Source organism: Heterocephalus glaber, unplaced genomic scaffold, assembly GCF_053883595.1.
Source record: "Heterocephalus glaber isolate CG9 unplaced genomic scaffold, H.glaber_assembly_v1.0 deba00001600, whole genome shotgun sequence".
Classification (NCBI taxonomy): Eukaryota; Metazoa; Chordata; class Mammalia; order Rodentia; family Bathyergidae; genus Heterocephalus; species Heterocephalus glaber.
The window spans coordinates 22113636-22136878 of NW_028258372.1; the positions used below are offsets into that span (position 1 = coordinate 22113636).

The 23243-nt window shown below is 40.3% G+C and overlaps 1 protein-coding gene across 3 annotated transcripts in view; it reads left to right on the top strand.

Annotated features, from left to right (window-relative positions):
* The window catches only part of CUNH1orf21 (chromosome unknown C1orf21 homolog), a 246604-nt gene that overhangs the window by 162264 nt on the left and 61097 nt on the right, over window positions 1–23243 (top strand). Inside the window, exon 4 of one of the 3 annotated variants that reach the window (XM_021242933.2) lies at window positions 8263–21434. The exons of the other annotated variants lie outside the window; for them this stretch is intronic. Coding sequence (XP_021098592.1) covers window positions 8263–8427 — 165 coding nt within the window. The 3' untranslated portion in view covers window positions 8428–21434. Of the gene's footprint in view, window positions 1–8262; window positions 21435–23243 lie in introns of those variants that run through there. 3 annotated transcript variants of the gene reach the window in all.

The following is a 23243-nucleotide window of genomic DNA, read 5'->3' on the forward strand; positions in this document are numbered from 1 at the left end:
GTTTTCTCATTTCGACTGGGGCGGGGTGCTGTTAGCACCTGCACGGATTACCTCCCCTGAGCTGGGTGAGGTGGGACAGGGGCTGGGAGCAGTGGTAGGGATGGTGACCCAAAAGCCCTTTCCTGTGGGCTGGGAGCAGCCGGAGGGATGGTGGCTGGGAAACCCCTTCCTCTGGACCAGGAGCAGTGGGACGGTGGCTCAGAAGCCCCTTCCTCTGGGCCAGGAGCAGCGGGACAGAAGATGGCCCAAAAGCCCTTTCCTCTGGGCTGGGAGCAGAGGGAGGGATGGTGACCGGGAAGCCCCTTCCTCTGGACCAGGAGCAGTGGGACGATGGCTCAGAAGCCCCTACCTCTGGGCCAGGAACAGTGGGACTCAGTACCTTGGTCTGGTGGTCTGGTGTCCTCTGTGTCTTTGTAGTGTGGAATCAGGTGGCTGCCTGTCTGCAGCGGGGTGATTCGGTGTCTTCCGCGTGACTCAGGACCTCGGTAGGGCGTACACAGACCTGCCTGTCTGCAGCGGGCTGATTCGACGTGTTCTGTGTGACTCAGGACCTCGGTAGGGCATGGGCAGACCTGCCTGTCTGCAGCGGGCTGATTCGGCGTGTGTTCAGTGCGACTGGAAAAATAATGTTTTGTTTATTCCCCTAGAAAATTAAAACTGTTTGACAGCCTTATTGTAACTCTATATATCTAATTATTTTTTGAAACTCCATTGTTTTGTAATTTAAAATAAAAGCATTTATTTTGAAACATAACGTCTCTATTCATCAAGAAGTAGCCAAAAATGTAAGTAGAATGTTTACATAGGTAAATTTCTGTAGTCCCTTAATTCTTTCAGAAGTTAATCTTCAGTAAGAGCATTTGTTGATTTCATAAGTAGTTTTACCACCACTTCAGGTATATATAAATTTATAATATAAATCTGATTTTTTTGAGGGGGAGGGCTGGGAATTAAACTCACGGCCTGTTGCATGCTAACCAAGTGCTTCACCACTGAGCTATACCTCTAGCTCTATATATGATATTTTAGACATACACCCCCAAACTTCATTCTTAGTTGCTTCAAATTAATTCAGTTGCTTCACCCTAGAAGAAAATCACCATCACTAACTACACTGTGTAGTGCTCCGTTGTTGTGTAACCGACCACTGCAAAACATAGGGCCTCATTTATTTTCTCATGCTTCTGTGGATCAACTGAGGATGGTGAGACAGTTTCCTCCAGGATCTCTCATGCACTTGAATTAGGGTATAGGCTCAGCTGGGCTGGGGTGTTCAAGATGGCTCACCCATAGGGCTGGCGATTAATGTTGGCTGTGGGCCGAGCTGGGAACAAGTGTCCACATATGGCTTGAGCTTTTCATAACATAGTGTTCTGAGAGCAGTCACACTTCTCATCTGGGAACTGGCTTCCTACAGGCAATGGCACCTCTTCTAATTCTACTTGCCAAAGCAGTCACAGCCGGCCCAGATTAAAGGGATGGAAGAATAGACTCCACCTCTTGAGGATAGAGTAGCAAAGTTGCATTGCAAAGAATATGGGGAATGAGGAATGTTGCTCTAGCCATCTTGGGAACTATAATCTGCTCTAGTTGCCAACTTGTTCAAATATCTGTGTAGGTAGGAGCCACTTTATGGGAAAAGCATTGTGAGAAACCCCACTGATTTCAGAAACCTGGATTGTGCCCCTGTTTTTAGAACAGAAATTTAGAATTTCTTTTCTAAAATAAAAGCTGATGAAGCACATTGCCTCGTAGTTCTGTTGTGAAGAAAACACCTTTGTAAGTATCAGATTCCCAAAAAGCTAAATGTGTCTAATCTCAAGGGGAAAAAACACAATTACAGAGTCCATCAAGTCTTCTCAGATATAGGCTGACATAATGAGCCTAAAAAAAGTAGGTTTTGGCATCAGACTTAGCCAAGCTGCCTTCTAAACAGGATGACCTGACACAAACTCCATCAACCTTAATCCCTCATCTATAAAACATAGATGATTATATTTCAGGGTTGTTTTGAAAAATGATATTTTTGTAAAACACTTAGTATATTGTAACACATAGTAATTTAAAAAGCTAAATGTTATTCCTTTTATGTGTTTCTTGAGTTCTGTCTATATCATATGGTTTCAAAACATTCTAGAGGGTTCCAAGCACTTCAGTGTTCATTAATTGTGGTTTTACTATTTTGTAGAATATTATCCATACAATTTTTTTGAAAAAGGTCTCTAATTACAATTTCAGGGCTTTGAGCATATATTGTTCAGCAATTACCTGAGTGTTCTTTTGCTCAATTCCAATAGAAATCACAAATTGGCAAAGTGCAGCTCCCTTGATGTTCCTGGCTTTGGGCTTTGAGTGCCATTGGCCTGCAGACTTTAGTGTTATAGTTCTGAATTTTGAATGCTATCAACTCTTAGCTCTTAGTGTTACAGCTCTAAACTTTCAGTGTGAGCAGCTCCTGCCAGGGCCCAGCCACCCTTGTCAGCTTCTCAGCAGCTGGAACTTGTAAAACCCATGGCAGCTTTCTGAACCTCTTCCAGCAGTTTCCTCCACCTTCCTAGGACTCTTCACAGGTCTCTGTAGGTCTCCATAGGACTCTGCTAGCCTCTGCAGGTATCTGCAGGTCCCCACTGCTCTTACCTCTTCGCTGTTCCTCTAGTCGTCCACTGGCTGCCAGTCACACAGAGAGCTAATACCACTAGTGTAACCAGGTCTTTCTTAGTGCAACCCATTCAGCTCACTCTACCCAAGATAAAAATCATGAGTGGGAGATAGGGCCACCTGAGAAAGGCCTTATTGGGGCTTCTGTTGTTGCACAGTGGTTAGTATGTAGGAGAGACCCCTCCTAGACTAACCTGAGGAGTGTGAAGGCACACTGCTTATATACAAAAAGTTGGGGCCAGCATATACACAGCTTTTTGCATCTTGTGGACTTATTTGGGGATGCTGACAGAGTGGATGCATCTGGAGTGGCTGCAGGGCAGAGTCATCTGGGTTAAGGCCATGTCTGAAGCCTGCTGCAGCCAAGCAGAATACCTCCTGGAGTGGCTGTGGGGCTTCTAGGACAGCTGCAGCTGTCACAGTGACAGCTTGGCTGCACTGAGTGAGAAGTGCCTACTTGATTGATTCTTTCCACTGAAATGGTGGAGTTGAGCCCAGACTGCCACTGCTTTCAAGAAGTTTTCAAGAGCAGCAGCATTGATCATGGCCCATTGGTGTTGGGGTATAATGGTGGTGGACCCTGGCCTTTGCCCTGCCAAGTGGGATCCTCCAGCCACTCCTCAAGAGAGTTGGTTGCAGCACCCAAGCAGCCTGGAGAGAGGGAGGGGCATCAAGACTGTCTGCTGGCTCCTGAAAGGGCTGCAGGAGCAACAGCAGCCTAGAGGGCATTTGCCAAGGCAACCACAAAGGTGGGGGGCAGATGTTGGAGCTAGTGTCCTGAGTCACCCTCTGAGCAGCAAGAGGCTAAAGTCATGCCACTGCTGACTACCAGAGGGAAATGGGAAGAGTTGGACCTCTTTTTTCTATCTGAGTGTCATAATCAATATTAACAATTTTTCACCCTCCTAAATAACTGTCCTAATATTGTGGTCGATATTACAGCATGTGTTTATAAAATGGAAGATTCCTAGTCTTAATTTCTAATTTTCAAGTTTAATTATTTTCATGTTATTGGAATTTGAGAAAGAACAAATGAAATGAATTTATAGTAAGAATGAAAATGCATATTTAACTAGAATTTGCCATCACTCATTAATGAGGAAAAACTGTGTCTATCACTAGGCAGCCCTCTTGTCTCAAGAGTCTGCTAATTAGCTAAATGCTCAGCATATCTCAGTAACTCCAGTAGCCTGTAAAATTAAAATTAGCCTTGAATGCAACAGTGTCCCACATCTTCTCCCATTTGAAGGCATCTTCATCGGCTGAACTTTCTAATAATAGTTCTTCAGCCCTGAACTGATCTGATAGAGAGCATGTCCATAAAATGAATCTTTTCATTTTGCATGTTTCCTAGGAATGTTTTGGTAAAAATCATTTTCACTTTCCCAAAAGTAAAAATTCTGTTTTTAAAGAAAAAGAAAAATTCTTTATGGGGTTATAACTTCCCAGTCACTGAAGAGAATACAGACAGAATGAACATGAAAGGACTAGTAGCTTCATCTTCTAGTTGTTGGTATAAATTTTTGCACAAAATTCAAGGAGTGTTATGAAATTGAAAGGTACAGTGTTTTTAAGTCTGGTACTGATGAGCGTGTCATGCTACAAATTGAAATCTCTCATCAAGAATCCAGGGAAAGAAAATATCTCAATCCCATTCGTTATTTACTCACATAGCAAGTACTTATTGATCACCAGCTACATGCCAGTTACTATCCTTGGTTTGGGGTATTAGGAAGAACAGCAATAGAAATGACCTCAAGGGGCTCATTGTCTAGAAAGAGGAGGCAACCCAAAGAGCAGTTTCCATAGATATGCTAATGGGGGTAAGGGATAAACGTGCTACTATGTGCACCTAACCCAAACTTAGTGTCAGGGAAGTCTTCTTGAGAAGTGGTCCCTTTATGTCATTTAACTGGACTACCTTCAGCTTGGAGGCTCTATGGATGGGGTGGGGGGTGGCTTCTGATGCTCCATTTATCAATGTATGGGAAATGCTGCTGCTGCATCTTAGGAATATCCTCCATGGTGAAGGTATCTGTTCATTCTACAAGTAATTGTTGGATCCTTACCTGCGCTTGGAACCAGGAATACAACAAAATTGTGTGATACATGGTATATACCTTTGTGAAACTCACACTCTGGAGGAAACGAACTGGTAAAAATGGCACGTGATTATTTTTAAGATCAAATAGCTATCTTAATGGGAAACGGGAGGAAATAATCAGTTATCCCTTAAGAGGTAACACAAAGCCTTGGGAGATACAGTTGTGAGAAAGACAAGGAACTCTCTCAGACCTGGAGTGATGAGACTGTGGGTGAGGTTCAGGATCTAAAGGACTTTGTATATGTCCTAATAGAACTGGACACATGCTTCTGCAAGGAGGTGAAGCACCTGGGTGTGAACAGATAGACTCAGCTTTAGACTCTCTCTTTCTTTCTCCTTCTCCCTCTCTCCCCCAGCCCCCTGCCTCTCTCCTGCCCTCTGTCAGGCAGAGTTTCCTGAGGACATAATTTAGTACCTTCCTAACAAGTTCACTGTGAAGCCTACATGAGATAATGCAGGAGAGCCTTTACATGATACTTGAACATAGTAAACATAGGGCTAATGTAGCAGTTGCTGTTACTGCCAGATTTTCCCGTGGTCATTGGAAAGCTACTGAAAGTTATTATCATACTCTGACCACTCTAGATTACAGAACCTCTTGGTGCATCATCTTCAGAAGCTGGGATTTTTTTTTTTTTTTTTGTGGTACCGGGAATCGAACTTGGGACCTTGCACTTGAAAATCCCTGGCCCAGAAGCTGTTTTGATGATCACATTAGTCAGTGTTTCTGAAGTGCTTAGAACACTGCCAGCTACATAGTAAGTGCGCTATGTATGTTTATACCAGTTATTAATTTAATGAAATCTGCTACAGAATAGAAATACCTTTTTTTTTCACTTTTCAGAGAGAAAGCTAAATTCAGAGAAGTTGAGCTTTTAGCCTAAGGTGGCACAGCTAGTAAAGTATAGAGTCAGTATTCAACCTGAGTCTTCATTTCACATCATGACAGCTGCATCTGAAAATTTGATTTGCTAGTCATACATTGTCCTATAACCCCAACACAGTTTTCATTTTTTGTGAAATCCTTTCCATCTTTGATCAGCTTCAAGTAATAGTTTTTACAGAACTCCAGTCATAGCCAGCATAAATTTTATATTCTAGTTTTTTCTTAGCATTATATCATTTTCCATTTTCCTTTGTAGTCATCATGTTAAATTTTAATGGATGTATAAAAGTACTTCAAATTGATTTTGCTTAGCTTTTATCCTGCTGCTGGGTATTATTAGTCTATTTCCTTTTTTCATTATTATGTAGTACATAATGCTCCTGTAAGCATATTCCCAAATACAGCCATTTTCTTCCTTTAATTTATTTCTTAGATAAGTTTACAGGAGTGAGATCATTGAGTTATGGCAATGAATAGTTTCATTGTTTTCAACATACATTGCCTAGTCCTTTCCACCAGCAGTGCATGGAGACTGGCAACTCCAACACTGATAGGAGTATTTTTTAAAACTATTGCAGGTTTAATTACAAAGAAAAATGAATACCTCAGGGCAATTTCGTTTTTTGCATGTTTTGATTACTAATTTCTTGTAGCATATTGTCATCTAATTGAATAATCCTGTAATACTTTTCTTTCTACTCTTTTATTATTCAATTAATAAACATTTCTTGAGTGTCTACTTAAGACTGTTTTGGATACAGAAATAAAATGAAAGATACAGGATTTTACAGTCTGGTAGCGGAGATATAAGAGCAAATAGACAACTGCAGCTTACTGCAATCAACCTGATGTCCTTTTACCTTTAATGTTATTCAGAATGTTAATGTCCTGTCCCTGAATGGGGTGTAGCAGAGTAGAGAAGGAGGTTACACTTTGGGATCAAACAGATCCTGGTTCAAGTCATGGCTTTGCAAATTCTAGCTAAGTCACCTTGCACAAGTGTCTTAATGCCTGTACAATCTTTACAATATCTGCATCTTCACACTCGTTACCTTTACAACATCTTGCAGAGCTGTTAGAATTAAATGAATTAATATAAAATAATGTAATGGCTGGTACACAACAGGTCCTTTATAAATATAAATAGTAGTTATATTATTCCTTAAATATATAGGGCTATATATAATAATAGTGGGCTGGTGTTATAGCTCAGTGCTAGATCACTTGCCTAACATGCAGAAGGCCCTGGTTTGATTCCTACCACAACTAACTAAAATTTAAAAATAAAGTTTTTTAAAAACAATGATTTTTAAAAGTCATCCTATGGGTGACTTCTGTTCATAATTAGATGCAAAGAGAGAGAAGCAGTTAAAAGTGGGAATATAAACCTGCTAATTTAGTTCTAGGTTTTTGGTAAGCCACTTTATCACATTGGACTTTGTTTTCCTCATCTGTATGTGAAAACTATATTAGTACCCAGCACATAGATTTATTTAGGGAATTAAAACACTGGAGAATGATGCCTGCCACATAAATGCTGTATCCGGGATCACTCTGATGAGGACAATGATGACAATAAAGAAGACAAGGACAAGATAATGCTAATCACCATAGCTACCTCTTTGGACAAACAAAACAAAACAAAAAAACCCAAACAAACAAAACTCTACTTTAAGTAATTCTTTGTCTTCTAACTTTTTACTCTCTCCCTTGTCCATACTTCATTAATTTACCCTAAGGGTCTTAAAGTTATCTTTTTTCTTTCTTTTAAAGTTCCATTTATATTTCTGTCCTGTCCCTTTCATTTCAGTAATCTCATTAGCTATTAGATCTATAATAATCAGTAGTCACTTTTTTTTTTTTTTGTCTTATGGCTCTTTTTAATCAGCAACTATCTTTCCCTGAATTGATGATCATGCTTACCCATTGCCAAGTGGAAAATCCATTCCATGGACATCCAGACCCTGTTCAACACCAGTATCCCTCACTGAGAAATTCCCTCTTCTTTTCTGTCCGTGCAGACTATTGTCCCCAAAGACACAATTCTTTGATTTTTGTAGCAATCTGGTTTTATATTAAGAATGTTTTTGTTTGCCTTCATGTTTTTCTGCTTATGAATATAACATAGTACACAATTTTATTTGTTTGTTTTGTTTTGGCTTGGCTTTATCATTCAGTTTTAGGAAACTGGCTGTCTTTCCCTGTTCTTCATCTTTTATAGATTCTGTTGCTTGCAAGACAACTCCACGCCTTATTTTCTATGTCTGCCTGCTCTTTCAACCTCCCATGTTTCTTGTATCTATTTCTCATTCACTAATCCACTGTTCTGCAATGTTGTTTTCTATGTTGACTGTATACAATGATGACCTTATTTCTTTTCTGTCACTGAATGAGTGCATCCTGTTCTGTTCTTATTTCTTAATGGGAATATTTCTGTCTCCCTCAGAATGAGTAACACCTGTTTCCCGAATATTTTTCACATGATGTGCAAGGTTTATTTCAGGGGAATTATAATTACTTCTGAGATATTCCAAGTTTTTCATCTTTCTTTAGTGCTACATAACTTTCTCATTAGGGTCATTTTAAAAAAAATTTTCTTGCACTTCCTTTCCAGTTTGTGGAGTGTCTGCTATATAGAAACCACCATCAGGTTCCATTTCCACCAATTTGGGAGGCCAAGAGCATGTCAGTCAGAGGTGATCTTTTTTGTCCACTGCCCTCCCTTTCGGGAATCAGCTGTGAACTTCCTGCAGGTATAATTGAATTCCAGACTATTTAAAAGGGTGTGTTTTCATCTTGTCCCATCCATGTGGCTACCACCAGTGTTTACCTCCTACAACAGATTGGGGGATCATTGTTAAAATCTTGTGTCATTACTATGGTGGTTTAAAAATAAAAATTTTCTTCTAAATTAAAATCTTGTGTCATTACTATGGTGGTTTAAAAATAAAAATTTTCTTCTAAATTATCTCAATTCTTTTTTTTTTTTTTTTTTTTGGTACTGGGGATCAAACTCGGGTCCTTGCGCTTGCGCAGCAGGTGGTGAAACCACTGAGCTAAATCCCCGGGCCAATCTCAATTCTCATTCTCTTTGTGCCTATTTATATTTGATTGTCCAATTTAACTTTCAGACAATTTTAAGTAGAGTTTTTTTTTTTTTAAATTTAGAAAGCATTCTCCCTTCTCACCTCATTTTCCTCAGAAAAGTAAAGGTTAGCATTTGATAATAATAAAAATCTAGAGTCAGCATGGCACAGTAGCGAAGTTTGGAGTCAGAGGGTGACAGCTATGGGTCCTGATCCTCTCTTAACTGCCTGTAGGACCTTGGGCAACTCAAAAAATATTTCTGAACCTCAATATTTTCAACTGTGAGATAGTAAAATAATACCTATCTTACAATATTGTCATGAAGATTAGCTATAGGAAGCACCTAAAAACCTGCCCAGCGTGTGGTAGGTCACTAATAAATGATTGCTATTACTAGCATCATTAAATTCAAAGTGGTGAGAAAATAAAGGCACTTCTAGGATTATGTAGATGTGGATCAAAGGTAGAGAGAACTATTACTAAACTTCCAGGTGAGAGTTTTTATTATAGAATAAAAATACCTATGGTCAGACCAGAATCAAGAAAACAAAGCCCTGCCATGGTCTCTCTGTGTGGTCTGGGTCACTTTTGAGGCTCTGTGTCTTTATCTGTAAAACAAAGGGGTCATGCAACAGTGAAAACCCCTCACCCCTTCCCAGGTCTCTGTGTTTCTCACTAGTAGGCTGGGGATTGAACTCATCTTTTGTTCCTATTTGTTCTAGGCCAGGTCTACTTGTTAAGGCTATTTTCCCAGTGCCTAGCCTATTGCCTTAGCAGGTCATAGCATTAAATAAATATTTGTGGGATGAATCAATGAATCAATGAATAAATGAATGAATATAATCTTTAACATAAAGCTAAACAAAGCAGTCTTTGGCTATATACTTTCTGTAGATGCAAGACTTAGCCAGGTTGTATGCTAAGGAATTAATGCTTCATAACCAGTCTAAAATATAAATGTTCTGGCTTGGTGTGGTAGCCCATGCATTTAATCCCAGCACTCAAGAGGCTGAGGCAGGAGGATTGCCATGAGTTTGAGGCCAGCCTGAGCTACATAGTGAGTTCAAGGCCGGCCCAAACTGTATAGTGAGGTCTTGTCTCAAAACACACACGCACACACACACACACACACACACACACACACACACTTTTCAGCATGATTATTCCCTTATTACCTTATTGGCTCTTTTATGCAAAAAAGTAAAATTAAGTTGATCATAATCCTTACTCAAATAAGAATTGATCAGATCTGTTTATGCCCTGTCAAATTACATGTGTCAGCAGAATTCCCCACAAAAACTCCCTCTGGGAAAACGTAGTCACCGAATCCTAAAATCAGATTTGTGTACCCAGTGTGCAGCAAACACTGAACACTGGTGCTTGGGGTTGAGAAAGTTTGAGCAAGGCAGTACCCACTGAGAAAATGGGAGACAAGCCTCAAATCCCTTTTCCTGGGGCTAGACTTTAGGGGTATTTGTGGATTAAATAAGCAGGTGATCTGAGGCACGGAGAAAGTCCTTAAAGTAAGGAGGAATGAAGTGATCACTGGTCTGCATGTGATAATTAAGCCTCACGGCTGTTTACAGAATCCATGCTCAGAAAATGTTGGTGTTGGCATAACCAGAGGGTGGTGTTTTGGGCCTCAGAAAGTCACCCACCACATACTTTTACAGCCCCAAGGCAAGCTTGGTGGTTTGAGCTAGACGATCCTGCCTTCAAATTCCTAAAAAAACAACTTAAACAATCATTATGGTCACAACCATAGTCTGGAGCTCATGGGTATGTATATATACTTCTTAGTGAGGTTGCCTCTAAAATTGGTGATAAATGCAGGTAGCTAAAAGCAAGGGAAGCTAGAGAGTTGTGTGAGTGGGTTTCAGTGGGAGTGGAAGCCAGCCAGCTCCACGGGAGGCCCTGCCTGGTGGGTGCGTGGTGAGCATTTCTTTGGTATTTGGTGTCTCTCTGTCTATTCCTCTGATGTGCACCTCTTTCTTTGCTATAATTGTACTTGTCCTCAGTCCATAATACTCAGACTCATGGAGACTGAAGGGGGTTGGTAGAGTGAGGTTATAATATCTGAGGTCATTTCCAGTTTTAAAAATAACTGGTAATAATAATAATCCAAGTTCCATGTCCATGTCCACTGACATATCAGTCAGTGAAAAAAGTTCAGACATCCCTTCATCTTCTGCAGATACCTGTATTTTAAGGTAGCAGTGGCAAAGGAGGTAGATGGAGGAAAGCCTAGTGAGGGTGACATTGAAAACAAACTCAAGGAGTACCTTGATGGAGAGCATTCTTTGGGTGGGAAAAAAATGGATTACTTTCCCTTAAAAAGGGAAAACAGAAGAACCCCATTTGTTCCTTCCCATACTTGCCTCATAATTCAACAGGAAACAATTCAACTGGGACTTTAATTTCCTTTTACTATTTTCACGTCCAAGTTTTGCAATGTCTGTTGAATACAAACTATTAATTCTCTCCCTTGCAGAGCTCAGGGTATGGATACATAAGAAGGAAGTGTGATAAAGGCAGCCATATGTCACGTCTGATGTTTGAATTAGATACAGCTATATGGCGCTTACTTTTGTTTTTTAATTATGGTAAAATGCACATAACATAAAAGGTAACAATCTTACTGATTTTTAACCATACAATTCAGAAATATTAAATATATTCACAGTGTACAACTATCACCAATATCAACTTCCAGAACTCTTTTTATTTTGTAGAATTGAAACTACACTCATTAAACAGTAACTCTTCATTTCCCTTTCCCATCAGCCTGTGGCAACCACCATTCTACTTTTTGTCTCTATAATCTTGACTACTTTTAAGTACTTCATGTAAGTGGAACCATATATAGTATTTGTCTTTTTGAGACAGGCTTATTTCACTTAACATAATTTCTTCATGGTTACTCCATGTTGTAGCATACGTCAGTATTTCCTTCCTCTTTTAAGGCTGAATATGATTCCATTGTAGGTATAATGTACTAATACAAATTTTAAAAAATAAGGGACAAGTTTTTTTGTGTGTAGTGTCTTTGTCTGGTTTTGTTATCAGGGAAATGCTGACCTTATGAAATGAATAGGAAATGCCCCACCTTTTTCAATTTTTTGGAAAAAAGAAAGATTGATGTGAGTTATTTCTTCAGTATTTGATAGAAAATTCATGATTGAATCCATCATATCCAGGACTGTTCACACTATGTGTTTTAACCTCAAATTATAGTGAAAGAATCCAGAGAGCTGCTTTATGCAGTGAAGTCACTGGGATGCTCACTAGCATTCTAAATCTCCTTCGGGGTCCATGGGCACTTCTTTACTCCTGATGGAGCTTGCTGTTCCAAACGGAATGAGAGTGAAGATGATATGTGTCACATCTGAAGAGCCACTGCAAAATTCTTCCTACTCTGGTGACCTGCAGAGTCCCGGAGAATTGGTCTCTTTCAGTCTGCATCCCTAAGTGAAGATATGACATGGGGCAGCCTCCTGCTGACCTGTGATTAATATGTAACATGAATGAGAAACAAACCTTTGTTGTTTTAAGACATTGAGTTTTAGGGATGTTTGTTACTACAATATAACCCTTGCTAATACAAACAAACAAAATTACCCTACTGATGGGTGATTGAGTGATAGGTGGTCAGTTACTACTCTATTTATTACAGTGAAGCCATTAAATAAATACCCAACTTTCTTAATAAGTGCCAAAGAAAGCTTGTGTGTATTGATATAACTATTTGTTACTTCTAAACACTTTTATCCAAATACTAATAACTGGTGCTCAGACTATTAGTGCAATTTTTTGTCTTTTTACACTAGTTAATGATGATATTCTAAGTAAATGCATATCCCTAAGCTGTCATTATAACATACTTACCACTCTGCCACTGAGCTATCCTCTCAGCTCCTTAATATAATTTTTAAGCTATAGAATGTACCAAGATTTTAGAAGAAATTAACAGATTTATGGTATATCACATTGAGTCTGGCAGATTTCACTCTCTGGGGCTATAGAAGTTTCCAAACTAGTTTTGGGGAAAAAAATTCCATGTGTAGTTCTGATGCCCTACAATTTGTAGGCTAATTGATAATTTTCTGATCTGTGACCTATAACTGATATTGCCACAGATGATGGAAATGTCATCATACAGGATTTTTCTCCAAGTGTTTATTGTTTTTAACTATTGGGAAAAATTATCCAGGTATATTTGTAAATTGTTAAATAACTTTAAAAAATCAATTCGCCTATGTAACAGTCATGTTTTATAGGCAAAAACTGAGGGATAGAGAAACCGAGAAATTTTCTGAAGTCCACATAGTGTAGAAGTGAAGGAATTAGGACTTGAAGCTGTCTGTCTGGCCTAAGCCTCAGCCTGTCTGCATCATGTCCTCCTGCCTTTTAGAGGAGGACAGGGTCTGGAAGTACTTGTGTTCTTTGCTGATGTTGCTCAGGTGTGGAGGCAGAGTGAGGACAAAATATAAATTACACTTCTTTCCTACCATATCCAGTGTATGATTTTTTTCCCCTCTCAGGAAATCCCAACATTTGTGTTTTTTTAAGTGAATGGCTTAGAAACATTCACTTTGAGCATCATTCTACCCTATTAAGGTTCCTATCATCTTTAGAAGAACCAGTCTTGACTTAGCGATCTAGTGCCTGCCAGCCTGTTCTTCTCTTTCCCAACAGACAGAATCATGACCTCACCTCTTCTTTAGTTTCCCGGGTTAGTGTACAAGTAGATTGTCTGGATGTCTTTACATGACAGATTAAGGATATAAATCTTGTGCTCCAATCCTGGCAGAAATGACACAGAGAAAATATCTTGACTATTACATATTTACTTAGCAATCTCATCATGGTTCTCTGACAAAGTCAAGAGCCCAAAAAGTGTAAAATGTTTATAATTCTCTCCAGTTAAATCTTTAAAAGTTGTGCCCTGGCTTTCTTCTTTTGCAGAACAGACCTGGCAGCCCAAATGGGAAGTTCATCTTGGTTGGCTTTTTGGGAAAGATGTGCCAAGCGTATCATTTCGTAGGCCAAAAATCAGCTGCACCGTGGGCTGATGTGCAGAGTTGATCCATTAGAATCATCTGACCCTGAGTAGGAAAATGATGATGGCATTTAATGTGGCATCTAGTGGGGTGGTGTGTCCGCTTGGCCACTATCCTTTTACAGTTTCATAAGTGCAGAATTCTTGCATTTGCTAAGGATGACTTCTCTGGGAAAAGAGGGATGAGAATGAGTAATTAATTGTCTGAACTATGCTCTTGTTTTTGCCCTCGGCAAATTCCTTCTTCCTATAGGTTGCAGTCATGTTTAGCTTGTCAGCACATTATTGTCACAACTTGTTGGGAAGCTCATCAGATTAGCCATGTACAGCTGCCTATCTGATAGAACAGAAAGCACACCCCATCCGCAGAATCTCACCTAAAGATGTGGGGATATTGAGGTGTATAGAACAGGGAGATTCATATAAATCCAAACACTATGTGATAGTCACAGGTCTAAGCACTTTACATGTCTTAACTTATTTAATAAAAATAGTCACTTAGGAAGAAGGTGCTTTTAGTGTCCCTGCTTTCATAAGCACTTAGGTAACTTGCCTGGGGTCACGTAACCAGTAAAAGGTGGAGCTGGAATTAAACCTAGAAGGTGTGGCTTCTATATCTGGGATGACCCAATTGCAGTTCACAGTAGTATTCACTCTGAAGATGGCAAACTACAGGATCAATAATGATTCAGTGGAAGGAATGCATATTTTAGCAAAATATATTATTAATTTTTATTGTCTGAAGTTACACATGATATATCATCCATCAGAATATGTAGGAATTTGGAGCTACTACTTCTTTGTAGATGACAAACTTCCTTGTAGAAGAATCCTTTGTCCTCCCTACTTGGAAAAGTAACAGAGTTAGTGACAATAACAGAGCTTGTACATGGATCAGTTATTAAAAAATGTCTTTGGAATGCAGTGCACAGTATGTGGAGCAAGTACTATTGACAACATTGCTACGATCATCTCTGTGTTTGCTTAAGAGTGAAGTGCACGTTCCAGTGGGCAAAAGAGTAAAGTTCATGTTTATGGGCACAGAGCTCCTCGCTCTTAGGTCTGCTTACCAGGTCTGCTGCCGTCCAAGACCAGAGCATCCTCCAGAAGAATGGAAAGAGTTGGACCCATAGCCTTATCTGAAGCCCTGTTTGACCTTGATCAGGGATGAATGCTTTGTACATGCAAGTAGTAAAATGTTCTCTCACCTGAGCCTCAGAGAACTGAGCACCTGGCATTACTGTAGGAGCCAGCTCGACAATTTTCCTTCCCCAGATCAGTGTACCCTGGGAAAGTAACAGTGGTAATTAAATTATATTGTTACTTATTCATCATGTACTAAGTGAGGAATAAATTAATTTAATAGCCATACAAGACCTTCTAATTTGTTCATTTATGAAATTAAAGTGATGATTTGATATCATTCACAACCAATTTGTCTCGGATTTTGGCCCTGGATGTTTTATTTTTTTTTATGGCCCTGGATGTTTATAAAATGCTTTCTACAATTTCCCTGATATGATATGTCCATATCTTTACAAGAAGTCAGTTTATTTTAATAAAATATTTTATGACTTCTGTCAGTAGAAACATATGCTTGATAGTTTAGTGAAATGTCATCAAGAACAATGTTTATCTTTTTAAACACTAAAGCATACATTTGTCTTTATTAATGTGGTATTTGGTTGCTAGAGGGGGATGTGTTTCAGATGCGTTTCTCTAGTGATGAGCATTATTTTTGCCTCTCAAATGCAGTATCACTGAGTTCTAATTCTCTTTATAACTTTTTATAAAAGACAAAAGGAGTTTTGGTTTGGGGTTTTTACTTTTCTTTTTTCCCCCCCAAACCATTTAGTTTCACCAGGAATTTAGGACAAATAAACACTCAGTCGAGTTCATATTTGATTTGAGACTATTGTGATATTTCATTTATATTCTGCAGTTTTGGAAATACATTTTGTTCTTGTTGGATCATAGCCATTCATGCTGTTTATGTTTTTAAACTGCTTCAACAACATTAAAGAAAATTAATGTTTGGATTGAGATCATTTCTGATTTGAGACTCGTAGTTTGAAGTTCACAGTGATGCCTTTTATTATCACTTAATGTTCTGTGCCTAGCTGAGAAAGTAATCAAAATGAGATGCTTTTATTTCAGATTCAACTTCAATGATTATTATTTTTTCAAATTAATTGTTTAGTGGAAATTTTAAATTATAAGGCCGTAGCGTGAAGGTTGTGACATGGTGGCTCATTTTGTAATAAATCATTTGGAAGCCTACCACATACCTTTCCCTTTGCATTCCTGATGATGTGTGGTACGTGTTCAAAAATACTTTCAAAATTAAAGAAACAAATCAAGACAATGAGATTCCATTTTTCATTCATTAGTTTAGTAAAATTCTTTAAGTTTTATAATTCTGGTGCTGGTAAGGATTTAGGGAAAGAAGAATCCTACTGCTGTGTTGATGCTACCACTTTGGTAGACAATTTGGCAATATTTTTCAAAATTGTACTGCATATGCCTTTGATCTTGTTAGTTTACTTCTAGGACTTCATTATATATGGTATGTTAGTTATGTATTACTTCATTAAAAATGACCACAAAGCTCAGCAGCTTAAAACAGCAAATACTCCTTATGTCACACTGTCTCTAAGTACAGGAATCAGAGGCAGTTTAGCTGTTGGTTTGGGCTCGGAGTTTTTCAGGAGTTGCTGTCAAGCCGTCGAAGCTGCTGTCATCTCAAAGCACAACTGGGACTGGAGAATTCACTCCTGAGCTCACTCATGGGCTGCCTGGGAGGTCTCAGCCCTTCCCCATGAGGGACCATTTACAGGCAGGTTGAGAATCTTCATGTCAGGGCTCCTGGTGTCCCTCAAAGCCTGTGAACCCAGAGAAACAGAGCCAGTGAGAGAGAGAATCCCTGAGAGGGAAGCTGCAGTCTTTTATGACCTAATCTTGGAAGTGACATAGCAGCATTTCTGCCATAGACTCTTGGTCTCTAGGGGAAGGGCACCATAGGAGTAGAATATTGATGGTGGAATCTCTGGGGCCACCTTGGAGGCTGCCTGGCACAAATAAACACCTGAGCAGTATCATCAAGCTCAACAGTCACCTGTGCGTTAAATATGCACCTGTGTGCATCATAGTGTGGAATATGTTGCAGCTGTTAAGAAAGAATAAGACCCATAGGTACACATAGTAAGTAAAGAATGAGATAGGAAATGACGTTTAGTGTAATATACTTTATACAGGTTTTAAAATAGATATGAATATAATGTGGTATAGCATTCTTTTTCCTAGAATGAAAAAGTTACTGGTTATTGCCTTCCTTCTTTTCTTTTCCCTCCCTTTCCCTGGAGAGGAATTTTTAGAAATTCAGAACTGGAGTCCCTCAGTCTGTAGTAATGCCCTTGTCACCCTTCCTGTTCCAAGCACTTTGGTCCTACACCACACAGGTCGTTCCTTTCCAGGTCCTGGGCTAAGGACATTATTCAGGTTGTAAGGGTTCCTACACTGGCCTTGGCCTTTCACTTACAGGAAGTTTTCCTGTGTTCAGTTTGCAGACTGAGTGACACTTAGACACTTTCTGCCTCAGGGTCCTCAACCTACGAAGAGGCAAGGAGTTTTGTTTCAACAAGTGTTGCAAGTTCCAAGCTGCCTGGCATATCTGGAACCTCATGAATCACTTGAGGTTTGTCTCACCAAGGTCCCTCCCAGCTTGTTCTCCTGTCTCAAACTCCCTTCACCCAAGCAACCCCCAAGGCACTGCCCGCCTAACTCCAGTTTTCTCTGGAAGTAGCATGTTTCTTTCCAGCCCTAGGGAGAAATGCTTCGATGAAAATTCTCCTTTGAGTTATAAATGGGTGAAGTTTTATCTTTTGGTATCTGTCACATCCTCATGCGATCAGTTAAGTAAGAGGAAATCTGCTAGATGACTCCACCCAGCTCAAGTTCTTTCATTGTAATGTTTCCATTTTATTTATTCATCCCTTGAATATGCATTTACCAGACACTGTTTTAGGGACTGGAGAGGTCATTGTGAGCAGAAAGCCATGGTCCTTGCCCTTATGGATCTTACCATCTAAAGAGAAAGTTGATACCACTCACATAAGCATACACATGAGTTGACTACCCACTCCTTACACACTCCTTTAAGTGTTGTGAATGAAAAGACCAGTTGTATGTGTGACACAGAGACCTGGTTTTACAGTGCTTTGTGGAAATTTAAAAAGCCCACTCTCTGGGTGGGCAGATTTAAGGCACCCTCCAGGTATATGCAGACCTATGGGCACAGAGTTGGGCACAGGGACAGAGCCATTTTCTAATTTACACAGGAGATTCTTTGTTTCTGTTTGAATGCAGCCCAGCTCCAGGGCACAGGAGTTGGCCTGTAGAACAGCTTCCTCACTCCAACACCCATCCCTGTGCCTTGACTAGAAGCTCTTATTTAGAATAGTCTGCCCAACCAGTGCCCATGACTGGCTGATGGAGGATTAGGGAAGGCCTGAGGTGAAACATGAAGGACAGATGAGGGACGATGAGGAAGAGCATCCAGAGCTTGCCAGGCAGAGAAGAGTGGATACTAAAGAGTCACCAAAGTCGGGAGAACCTAGGCTATTCCAAGAACAGAACCTAGAGAAGGAAAAGAGGGCAAGAGTGGTTAGAGCATGGCAGGATCTCTTAGAACAAGTCCATAGGGCTGGTTGAGCATAGGCTTGTGAGCCAAGCTAAGGAATTTGCACTGGAATATCATTGTTTTCTTTATATAAGGGTCTGAATTATTCAACTTCCTTTTTTTGTCTTTATGTATTTTCTTTGCTTATTTAAATTTAGGTCCATGATATTACTTTTTTGCCAATTAAAGATATATACAAACTTGAAGCCCTATCTCTCTCTCTCTCTCTCTCTCTCTCTCTCTCTCTCTGCAAACTGCAAATGTGTGCCTAAGGCGAGTTCTTGAGTTTGCTTCTGGGAACATAGTTTCTGAGAAATACAAGGAGGATATCTATGAAATTGTAAGGAAGCTCTGTTCCTTTCCCCAGGACCAACACACACACAAGCACATATGCGCACAAAGGAATGTTCTCTCCCACATACAAAGTCAAAAGAATAAAGCCAGGTATGTTTGTGTATTTTATTTTCACAGAGTTTAAGGTATTTAAAATTTTAACTCATACCTAAAGTTGATTTTAAAGTTGAATGGATTAAATGAATATATCTCTTATCATTTATGAGGTGAACAATCAAAATGAATATATACTCTCCTCCAGGAAACTGTTATTGTCTGACATCAATAACAATCTCAAATGTTGACCTAGGACATCAGAAATGTGGTGCTCGAAAGTATACATGTGAGTGGAAAGAGATACCTGCTGCCTCCTCTCTGTGACCCTCATCACTACCCCTCTGCTGTCTCCTACCCCTTCTGACCACTGCAGGTCACTGCAGCCAAACCAAGGCCCTTACTCTTGGCTGGGCCTTGCATCGGGACTATTTCCCAAATGCCTGCTAACACCTCCTGGGTACCTTGGTCTGCAGAGCCTCAGGGAAAGAGGGGACCAGCTGGTCCCAGGTAAATCACATGCTTTTAGGAAGTGAATGAACCACAGACCTCAACACAAACACACACACACACACACACACACACACACACTGGTTTGGGAGAGTGGGCAAGTTAAAGTGGTCCTCAAAGAGGAAGCAAACCATCAAACTATCTTGGGTGACCCAGCTCAGTGTTTACTGAACACTTTCATTTATTCATTCAATTCACAGTCACCGAAAGTCTCTGCCCATTTACTGTCTGCCTGGCTCTGTGCTATACATTTGAAATGAACTCTCCTACCTTCTCTTTACAGAATTATGTTTATGGCTTTCTCCTGATTTATGGAAACAGGCTTAGAAGTCATTAATAAGTGATGGCTTAGAACCCACCTGTTAAGTGGGCTATCGTATCTCATTCATTCAAATACTCAATGAATATGACAAATACCAATTCAAGAAACTATATGACAAAGGTTTGTAAACTTTAATGTATGGCTCATCTTCATATCATTATTTATAAAATAAAATTAAGTAAAATACAAATTATAGCTCTTATTGATGCAATAAGATTCTTTTAATTTGATGGTTAGAAGATTCTGAAAAATAAAGTTTTAAGCTTCTTATTTTACTATTTACCATGTAGTATAAAGGAAAAAGCGGTTGTTTTTGTTATGGTTTCAGAGGATTCAGTCCATAGTGGCTCCAAGATGGGGAAATCAAAACTGGCAGCCAGGAAGCAGAACAGGGAAACAGTGGCAAAGAGGAAGGGGCCAGGGACCACATATTATGCCCAAGGTCCTGCCTCCATGTCCCTCCCAGACACACTCAAAAGTGTGTTTTCCTACTGCCAGGCATTTCTTAATCCAATAATGACAGCACCATCACACTAGCCCTCATTTTAATTAATTCAAATGAATGAATAAACAAATGAATGTCTCTGCCTTTGCTATGTGGGATCATACCCCTCCCTTATTTTAAGGTCCTCATCTGATGGCTGACTTTGAAAGTATCCCAGCACTACCAGGTGGACCGCCATTTGCCCCACCCCTCACCCACCCTGCTCTGACTCTGTGGGATCTGTAACTGGACCTCTGATACCTAAGAAGACTTAGGTGCCTGGCAGAGGCTCCCATGAGCTTTTGCTGGTGTCTGCCAGGTGAAGGCAAGGGCACTGATGTGTATCCACAGCCAGATGCTGCTGCTTTTGTTATGAAGAAACCCTCCTATTCTGAGGAACTGTGCCATGATGTGGGAATACATGCACGCGTGCGCACACACATATGTACAAACACCTGTTACCTTCCTATTCCAGACTCCAGGGCCAGAGCAGCCTTCTTGTGTTTCTAAATTATTTTCTTTTGGTGAAACCTCACTTTTTGGTGTTACTCCTAATTCATTAGTAAACACAGATATCCTGGCATAAGGCTTGACTAAATCAGAAATTCTGAGTACCAAGGTTTCTCCTCTTACAGGATGCATTCTTCCGATTTAGCTGAACAAGCCTCTGGCAGGAAAAATAATCTCCCTGGCACAAGATGGTGTTTCATGCAAATTAACAGGGTGCAGACCAGCCCACTGGCCCTCCAGGCCATCTGGACACAATGGCCCCCTGAGGTGAATTCACTGTGACCCCAAATGAGGACTCCTGCTAGGGAGATATAAAGCTAGCCTGCTTCCTCCCTCCTTTGTTCCCAACTGTACCCTAATCTGTAAGAAAAGGTACCATAATCAGTAATTGCTGTCTCCTCTTTCTCGGCCCTATGGAACACCAGCGGGCAAATACACAGACACACAGAGGCATTCACAGCTTCACGGTCCTCACATGGGCTTTCTTTGGTTTCTTGGCCAAATGAACTGAAGCAGCAAGTGTTGGATGAAGCTGTGGGTCGATCAGTAGCAGTGCCCCTGAAGTGACTGCTGACTCACTCTGGTACAGTCCTGCATGTTAATAGCAGATCCAAAAACACTGTATTTGCTACCAGAGCAAAGGACGATCTTGAGCCTCTTCTGAGAAAGGAGGCCTTTTGTTCCAGAAGGCTGGTATCTCGTGGATCTGGGCAGAGGAGAAGAGCCTGGGGCCTCTACCAGAAGCCAGGTCAGTGCAAAGGAAGGGAGTAGAGGGACTGCCTCTTGGTTATTTGAAAACCAAACAAGAAGGGAGGAATCTTCCACCATGACTGTTGTGACCACTGCTCATCATTTTTTCAGGATTGTAGTCACATAATGATTCTTGTAGGGAACAGGGAAAGGGGACGTTACCAGAACCTCTGCAGTTAAGTCCTAGTCTCCTTCGAGCCAGGCAGCACAAGGCAAATTACAGGAAAGGTAGGAAAATGAGACTGAGAAGAAGCTGAGCTTTGGGCCTGATCAGTGCTGCTCTGGGCAGCAAAGACAAAAGCCCCCAGCTTACCGCACCTTTTATTCAGTACATCGGGAGAAACAAAGTGTAACAAGTGAAATACAAGAGTTCAGTACTTTACATTGGGATAAACAAGGTGTAACGTAGACTAGGGTGCAGTGGAAATCTAAGAACAACGAGGAACTATGCAGATGAAGATTTGGTTCCTCCCGGGGTGTCTCCCTCAGGTGTAATCTTGCCCTGGAGCGTCACAGCATCACGGGATCACTGAGGTCTCAGTTGTGACCCGAGGCCAAAATGTAATTATGTCTGGAATGCCATAGCTGGGCTGTAGGCAGAAGGACTAGGCCTAATCAAATGATTTTTCCCTAAAATTATGTAGCATTGCTCCTGACAGATTCTAACCAGAACTTCTTAAAGCTATTGTGTTTCATTTGGAACAGTTGAGTGTGTTGAGGGAGACTTACCAATAGTGGAAGGATGATACCTGCAGAGTGACTGGGCGCAGTGCCACTGGCCAGGGGAAAAACATTCACCATATTCACTTCTTAAAAACACGATCCTATTGTTAAGAAGGTGGCTATAATTGTAAAAGGGAAAAAGATGAATGGGAGACTGTCTTGGCATAGAGAATCCATTTCTATTTTTTGTTCAACTGAGTCACTCTGTGATAAAAGCAGCCCAAGCATCACAAGACTTACTAACCTTTAAGTCATTTCCCCTCCCACTCTGTTCCTGAAATGGCCAGCTCTTTTTCTAGCATTTTTTATCTTACTGCAAACAATATATAGCTTTTCCCCATTGGCAAACATTACATTGACTTGGGAATCATCCTGATTTGTTTGCATGCATGTGAGCTACTCTCTCCTCCCATTTTTGCACTATCAGATTGGAATTCAGTGTCTGTGTGTTGGCCTCCTGACTCTCCAGAATATCAATGTGGGGGTCATGAATTAATCATTATTGTTCTTAGAATGTTGGGTTAGCCTGAGAAGCGCAATTTAAAACATACCCTTCAAGCTTTAATTTTTTCATTTAGAAAGTATTTAGATGGATTTTGATGCTCTTTGATTATACCCAGAGCCCCTTAGATTAACTTTTTAAATGTGATTTTGTTTTAACTTCATATACTACTACCAATAGCTTGACAATACTACCAGACTGTAGCTGGTGGTGCATTCTAGATTAAATCATTGTGATTGGGTGCGGCTGTTCAGAAAGGAAGTGGGGGATTCTGGTGGCACATTACTAGCATGCAGCTGTAATGCATGCAGCCTCAAAAGGCTCCACTGAAATAAACCCTTGTTGTTTATATCAATTCAGACATGTCTGTATACACTGTCTCCTATATATCCTGTTTTATCTGTTTGGCATTCCAAATGATGAGAAAGGGCTTCTGGCTATAATGTCGATGGCCAAATTTCCAAGTGCTGGGTTATTCCAGCCCATTTCCTGCCTCTTCCTCCTTCCCACTTCCCATTGATTCATGAGCAGCCTTAAAGTAGAAATCACCTTAGCTGTCTGTTTTCCACTCCCACCAACTCCC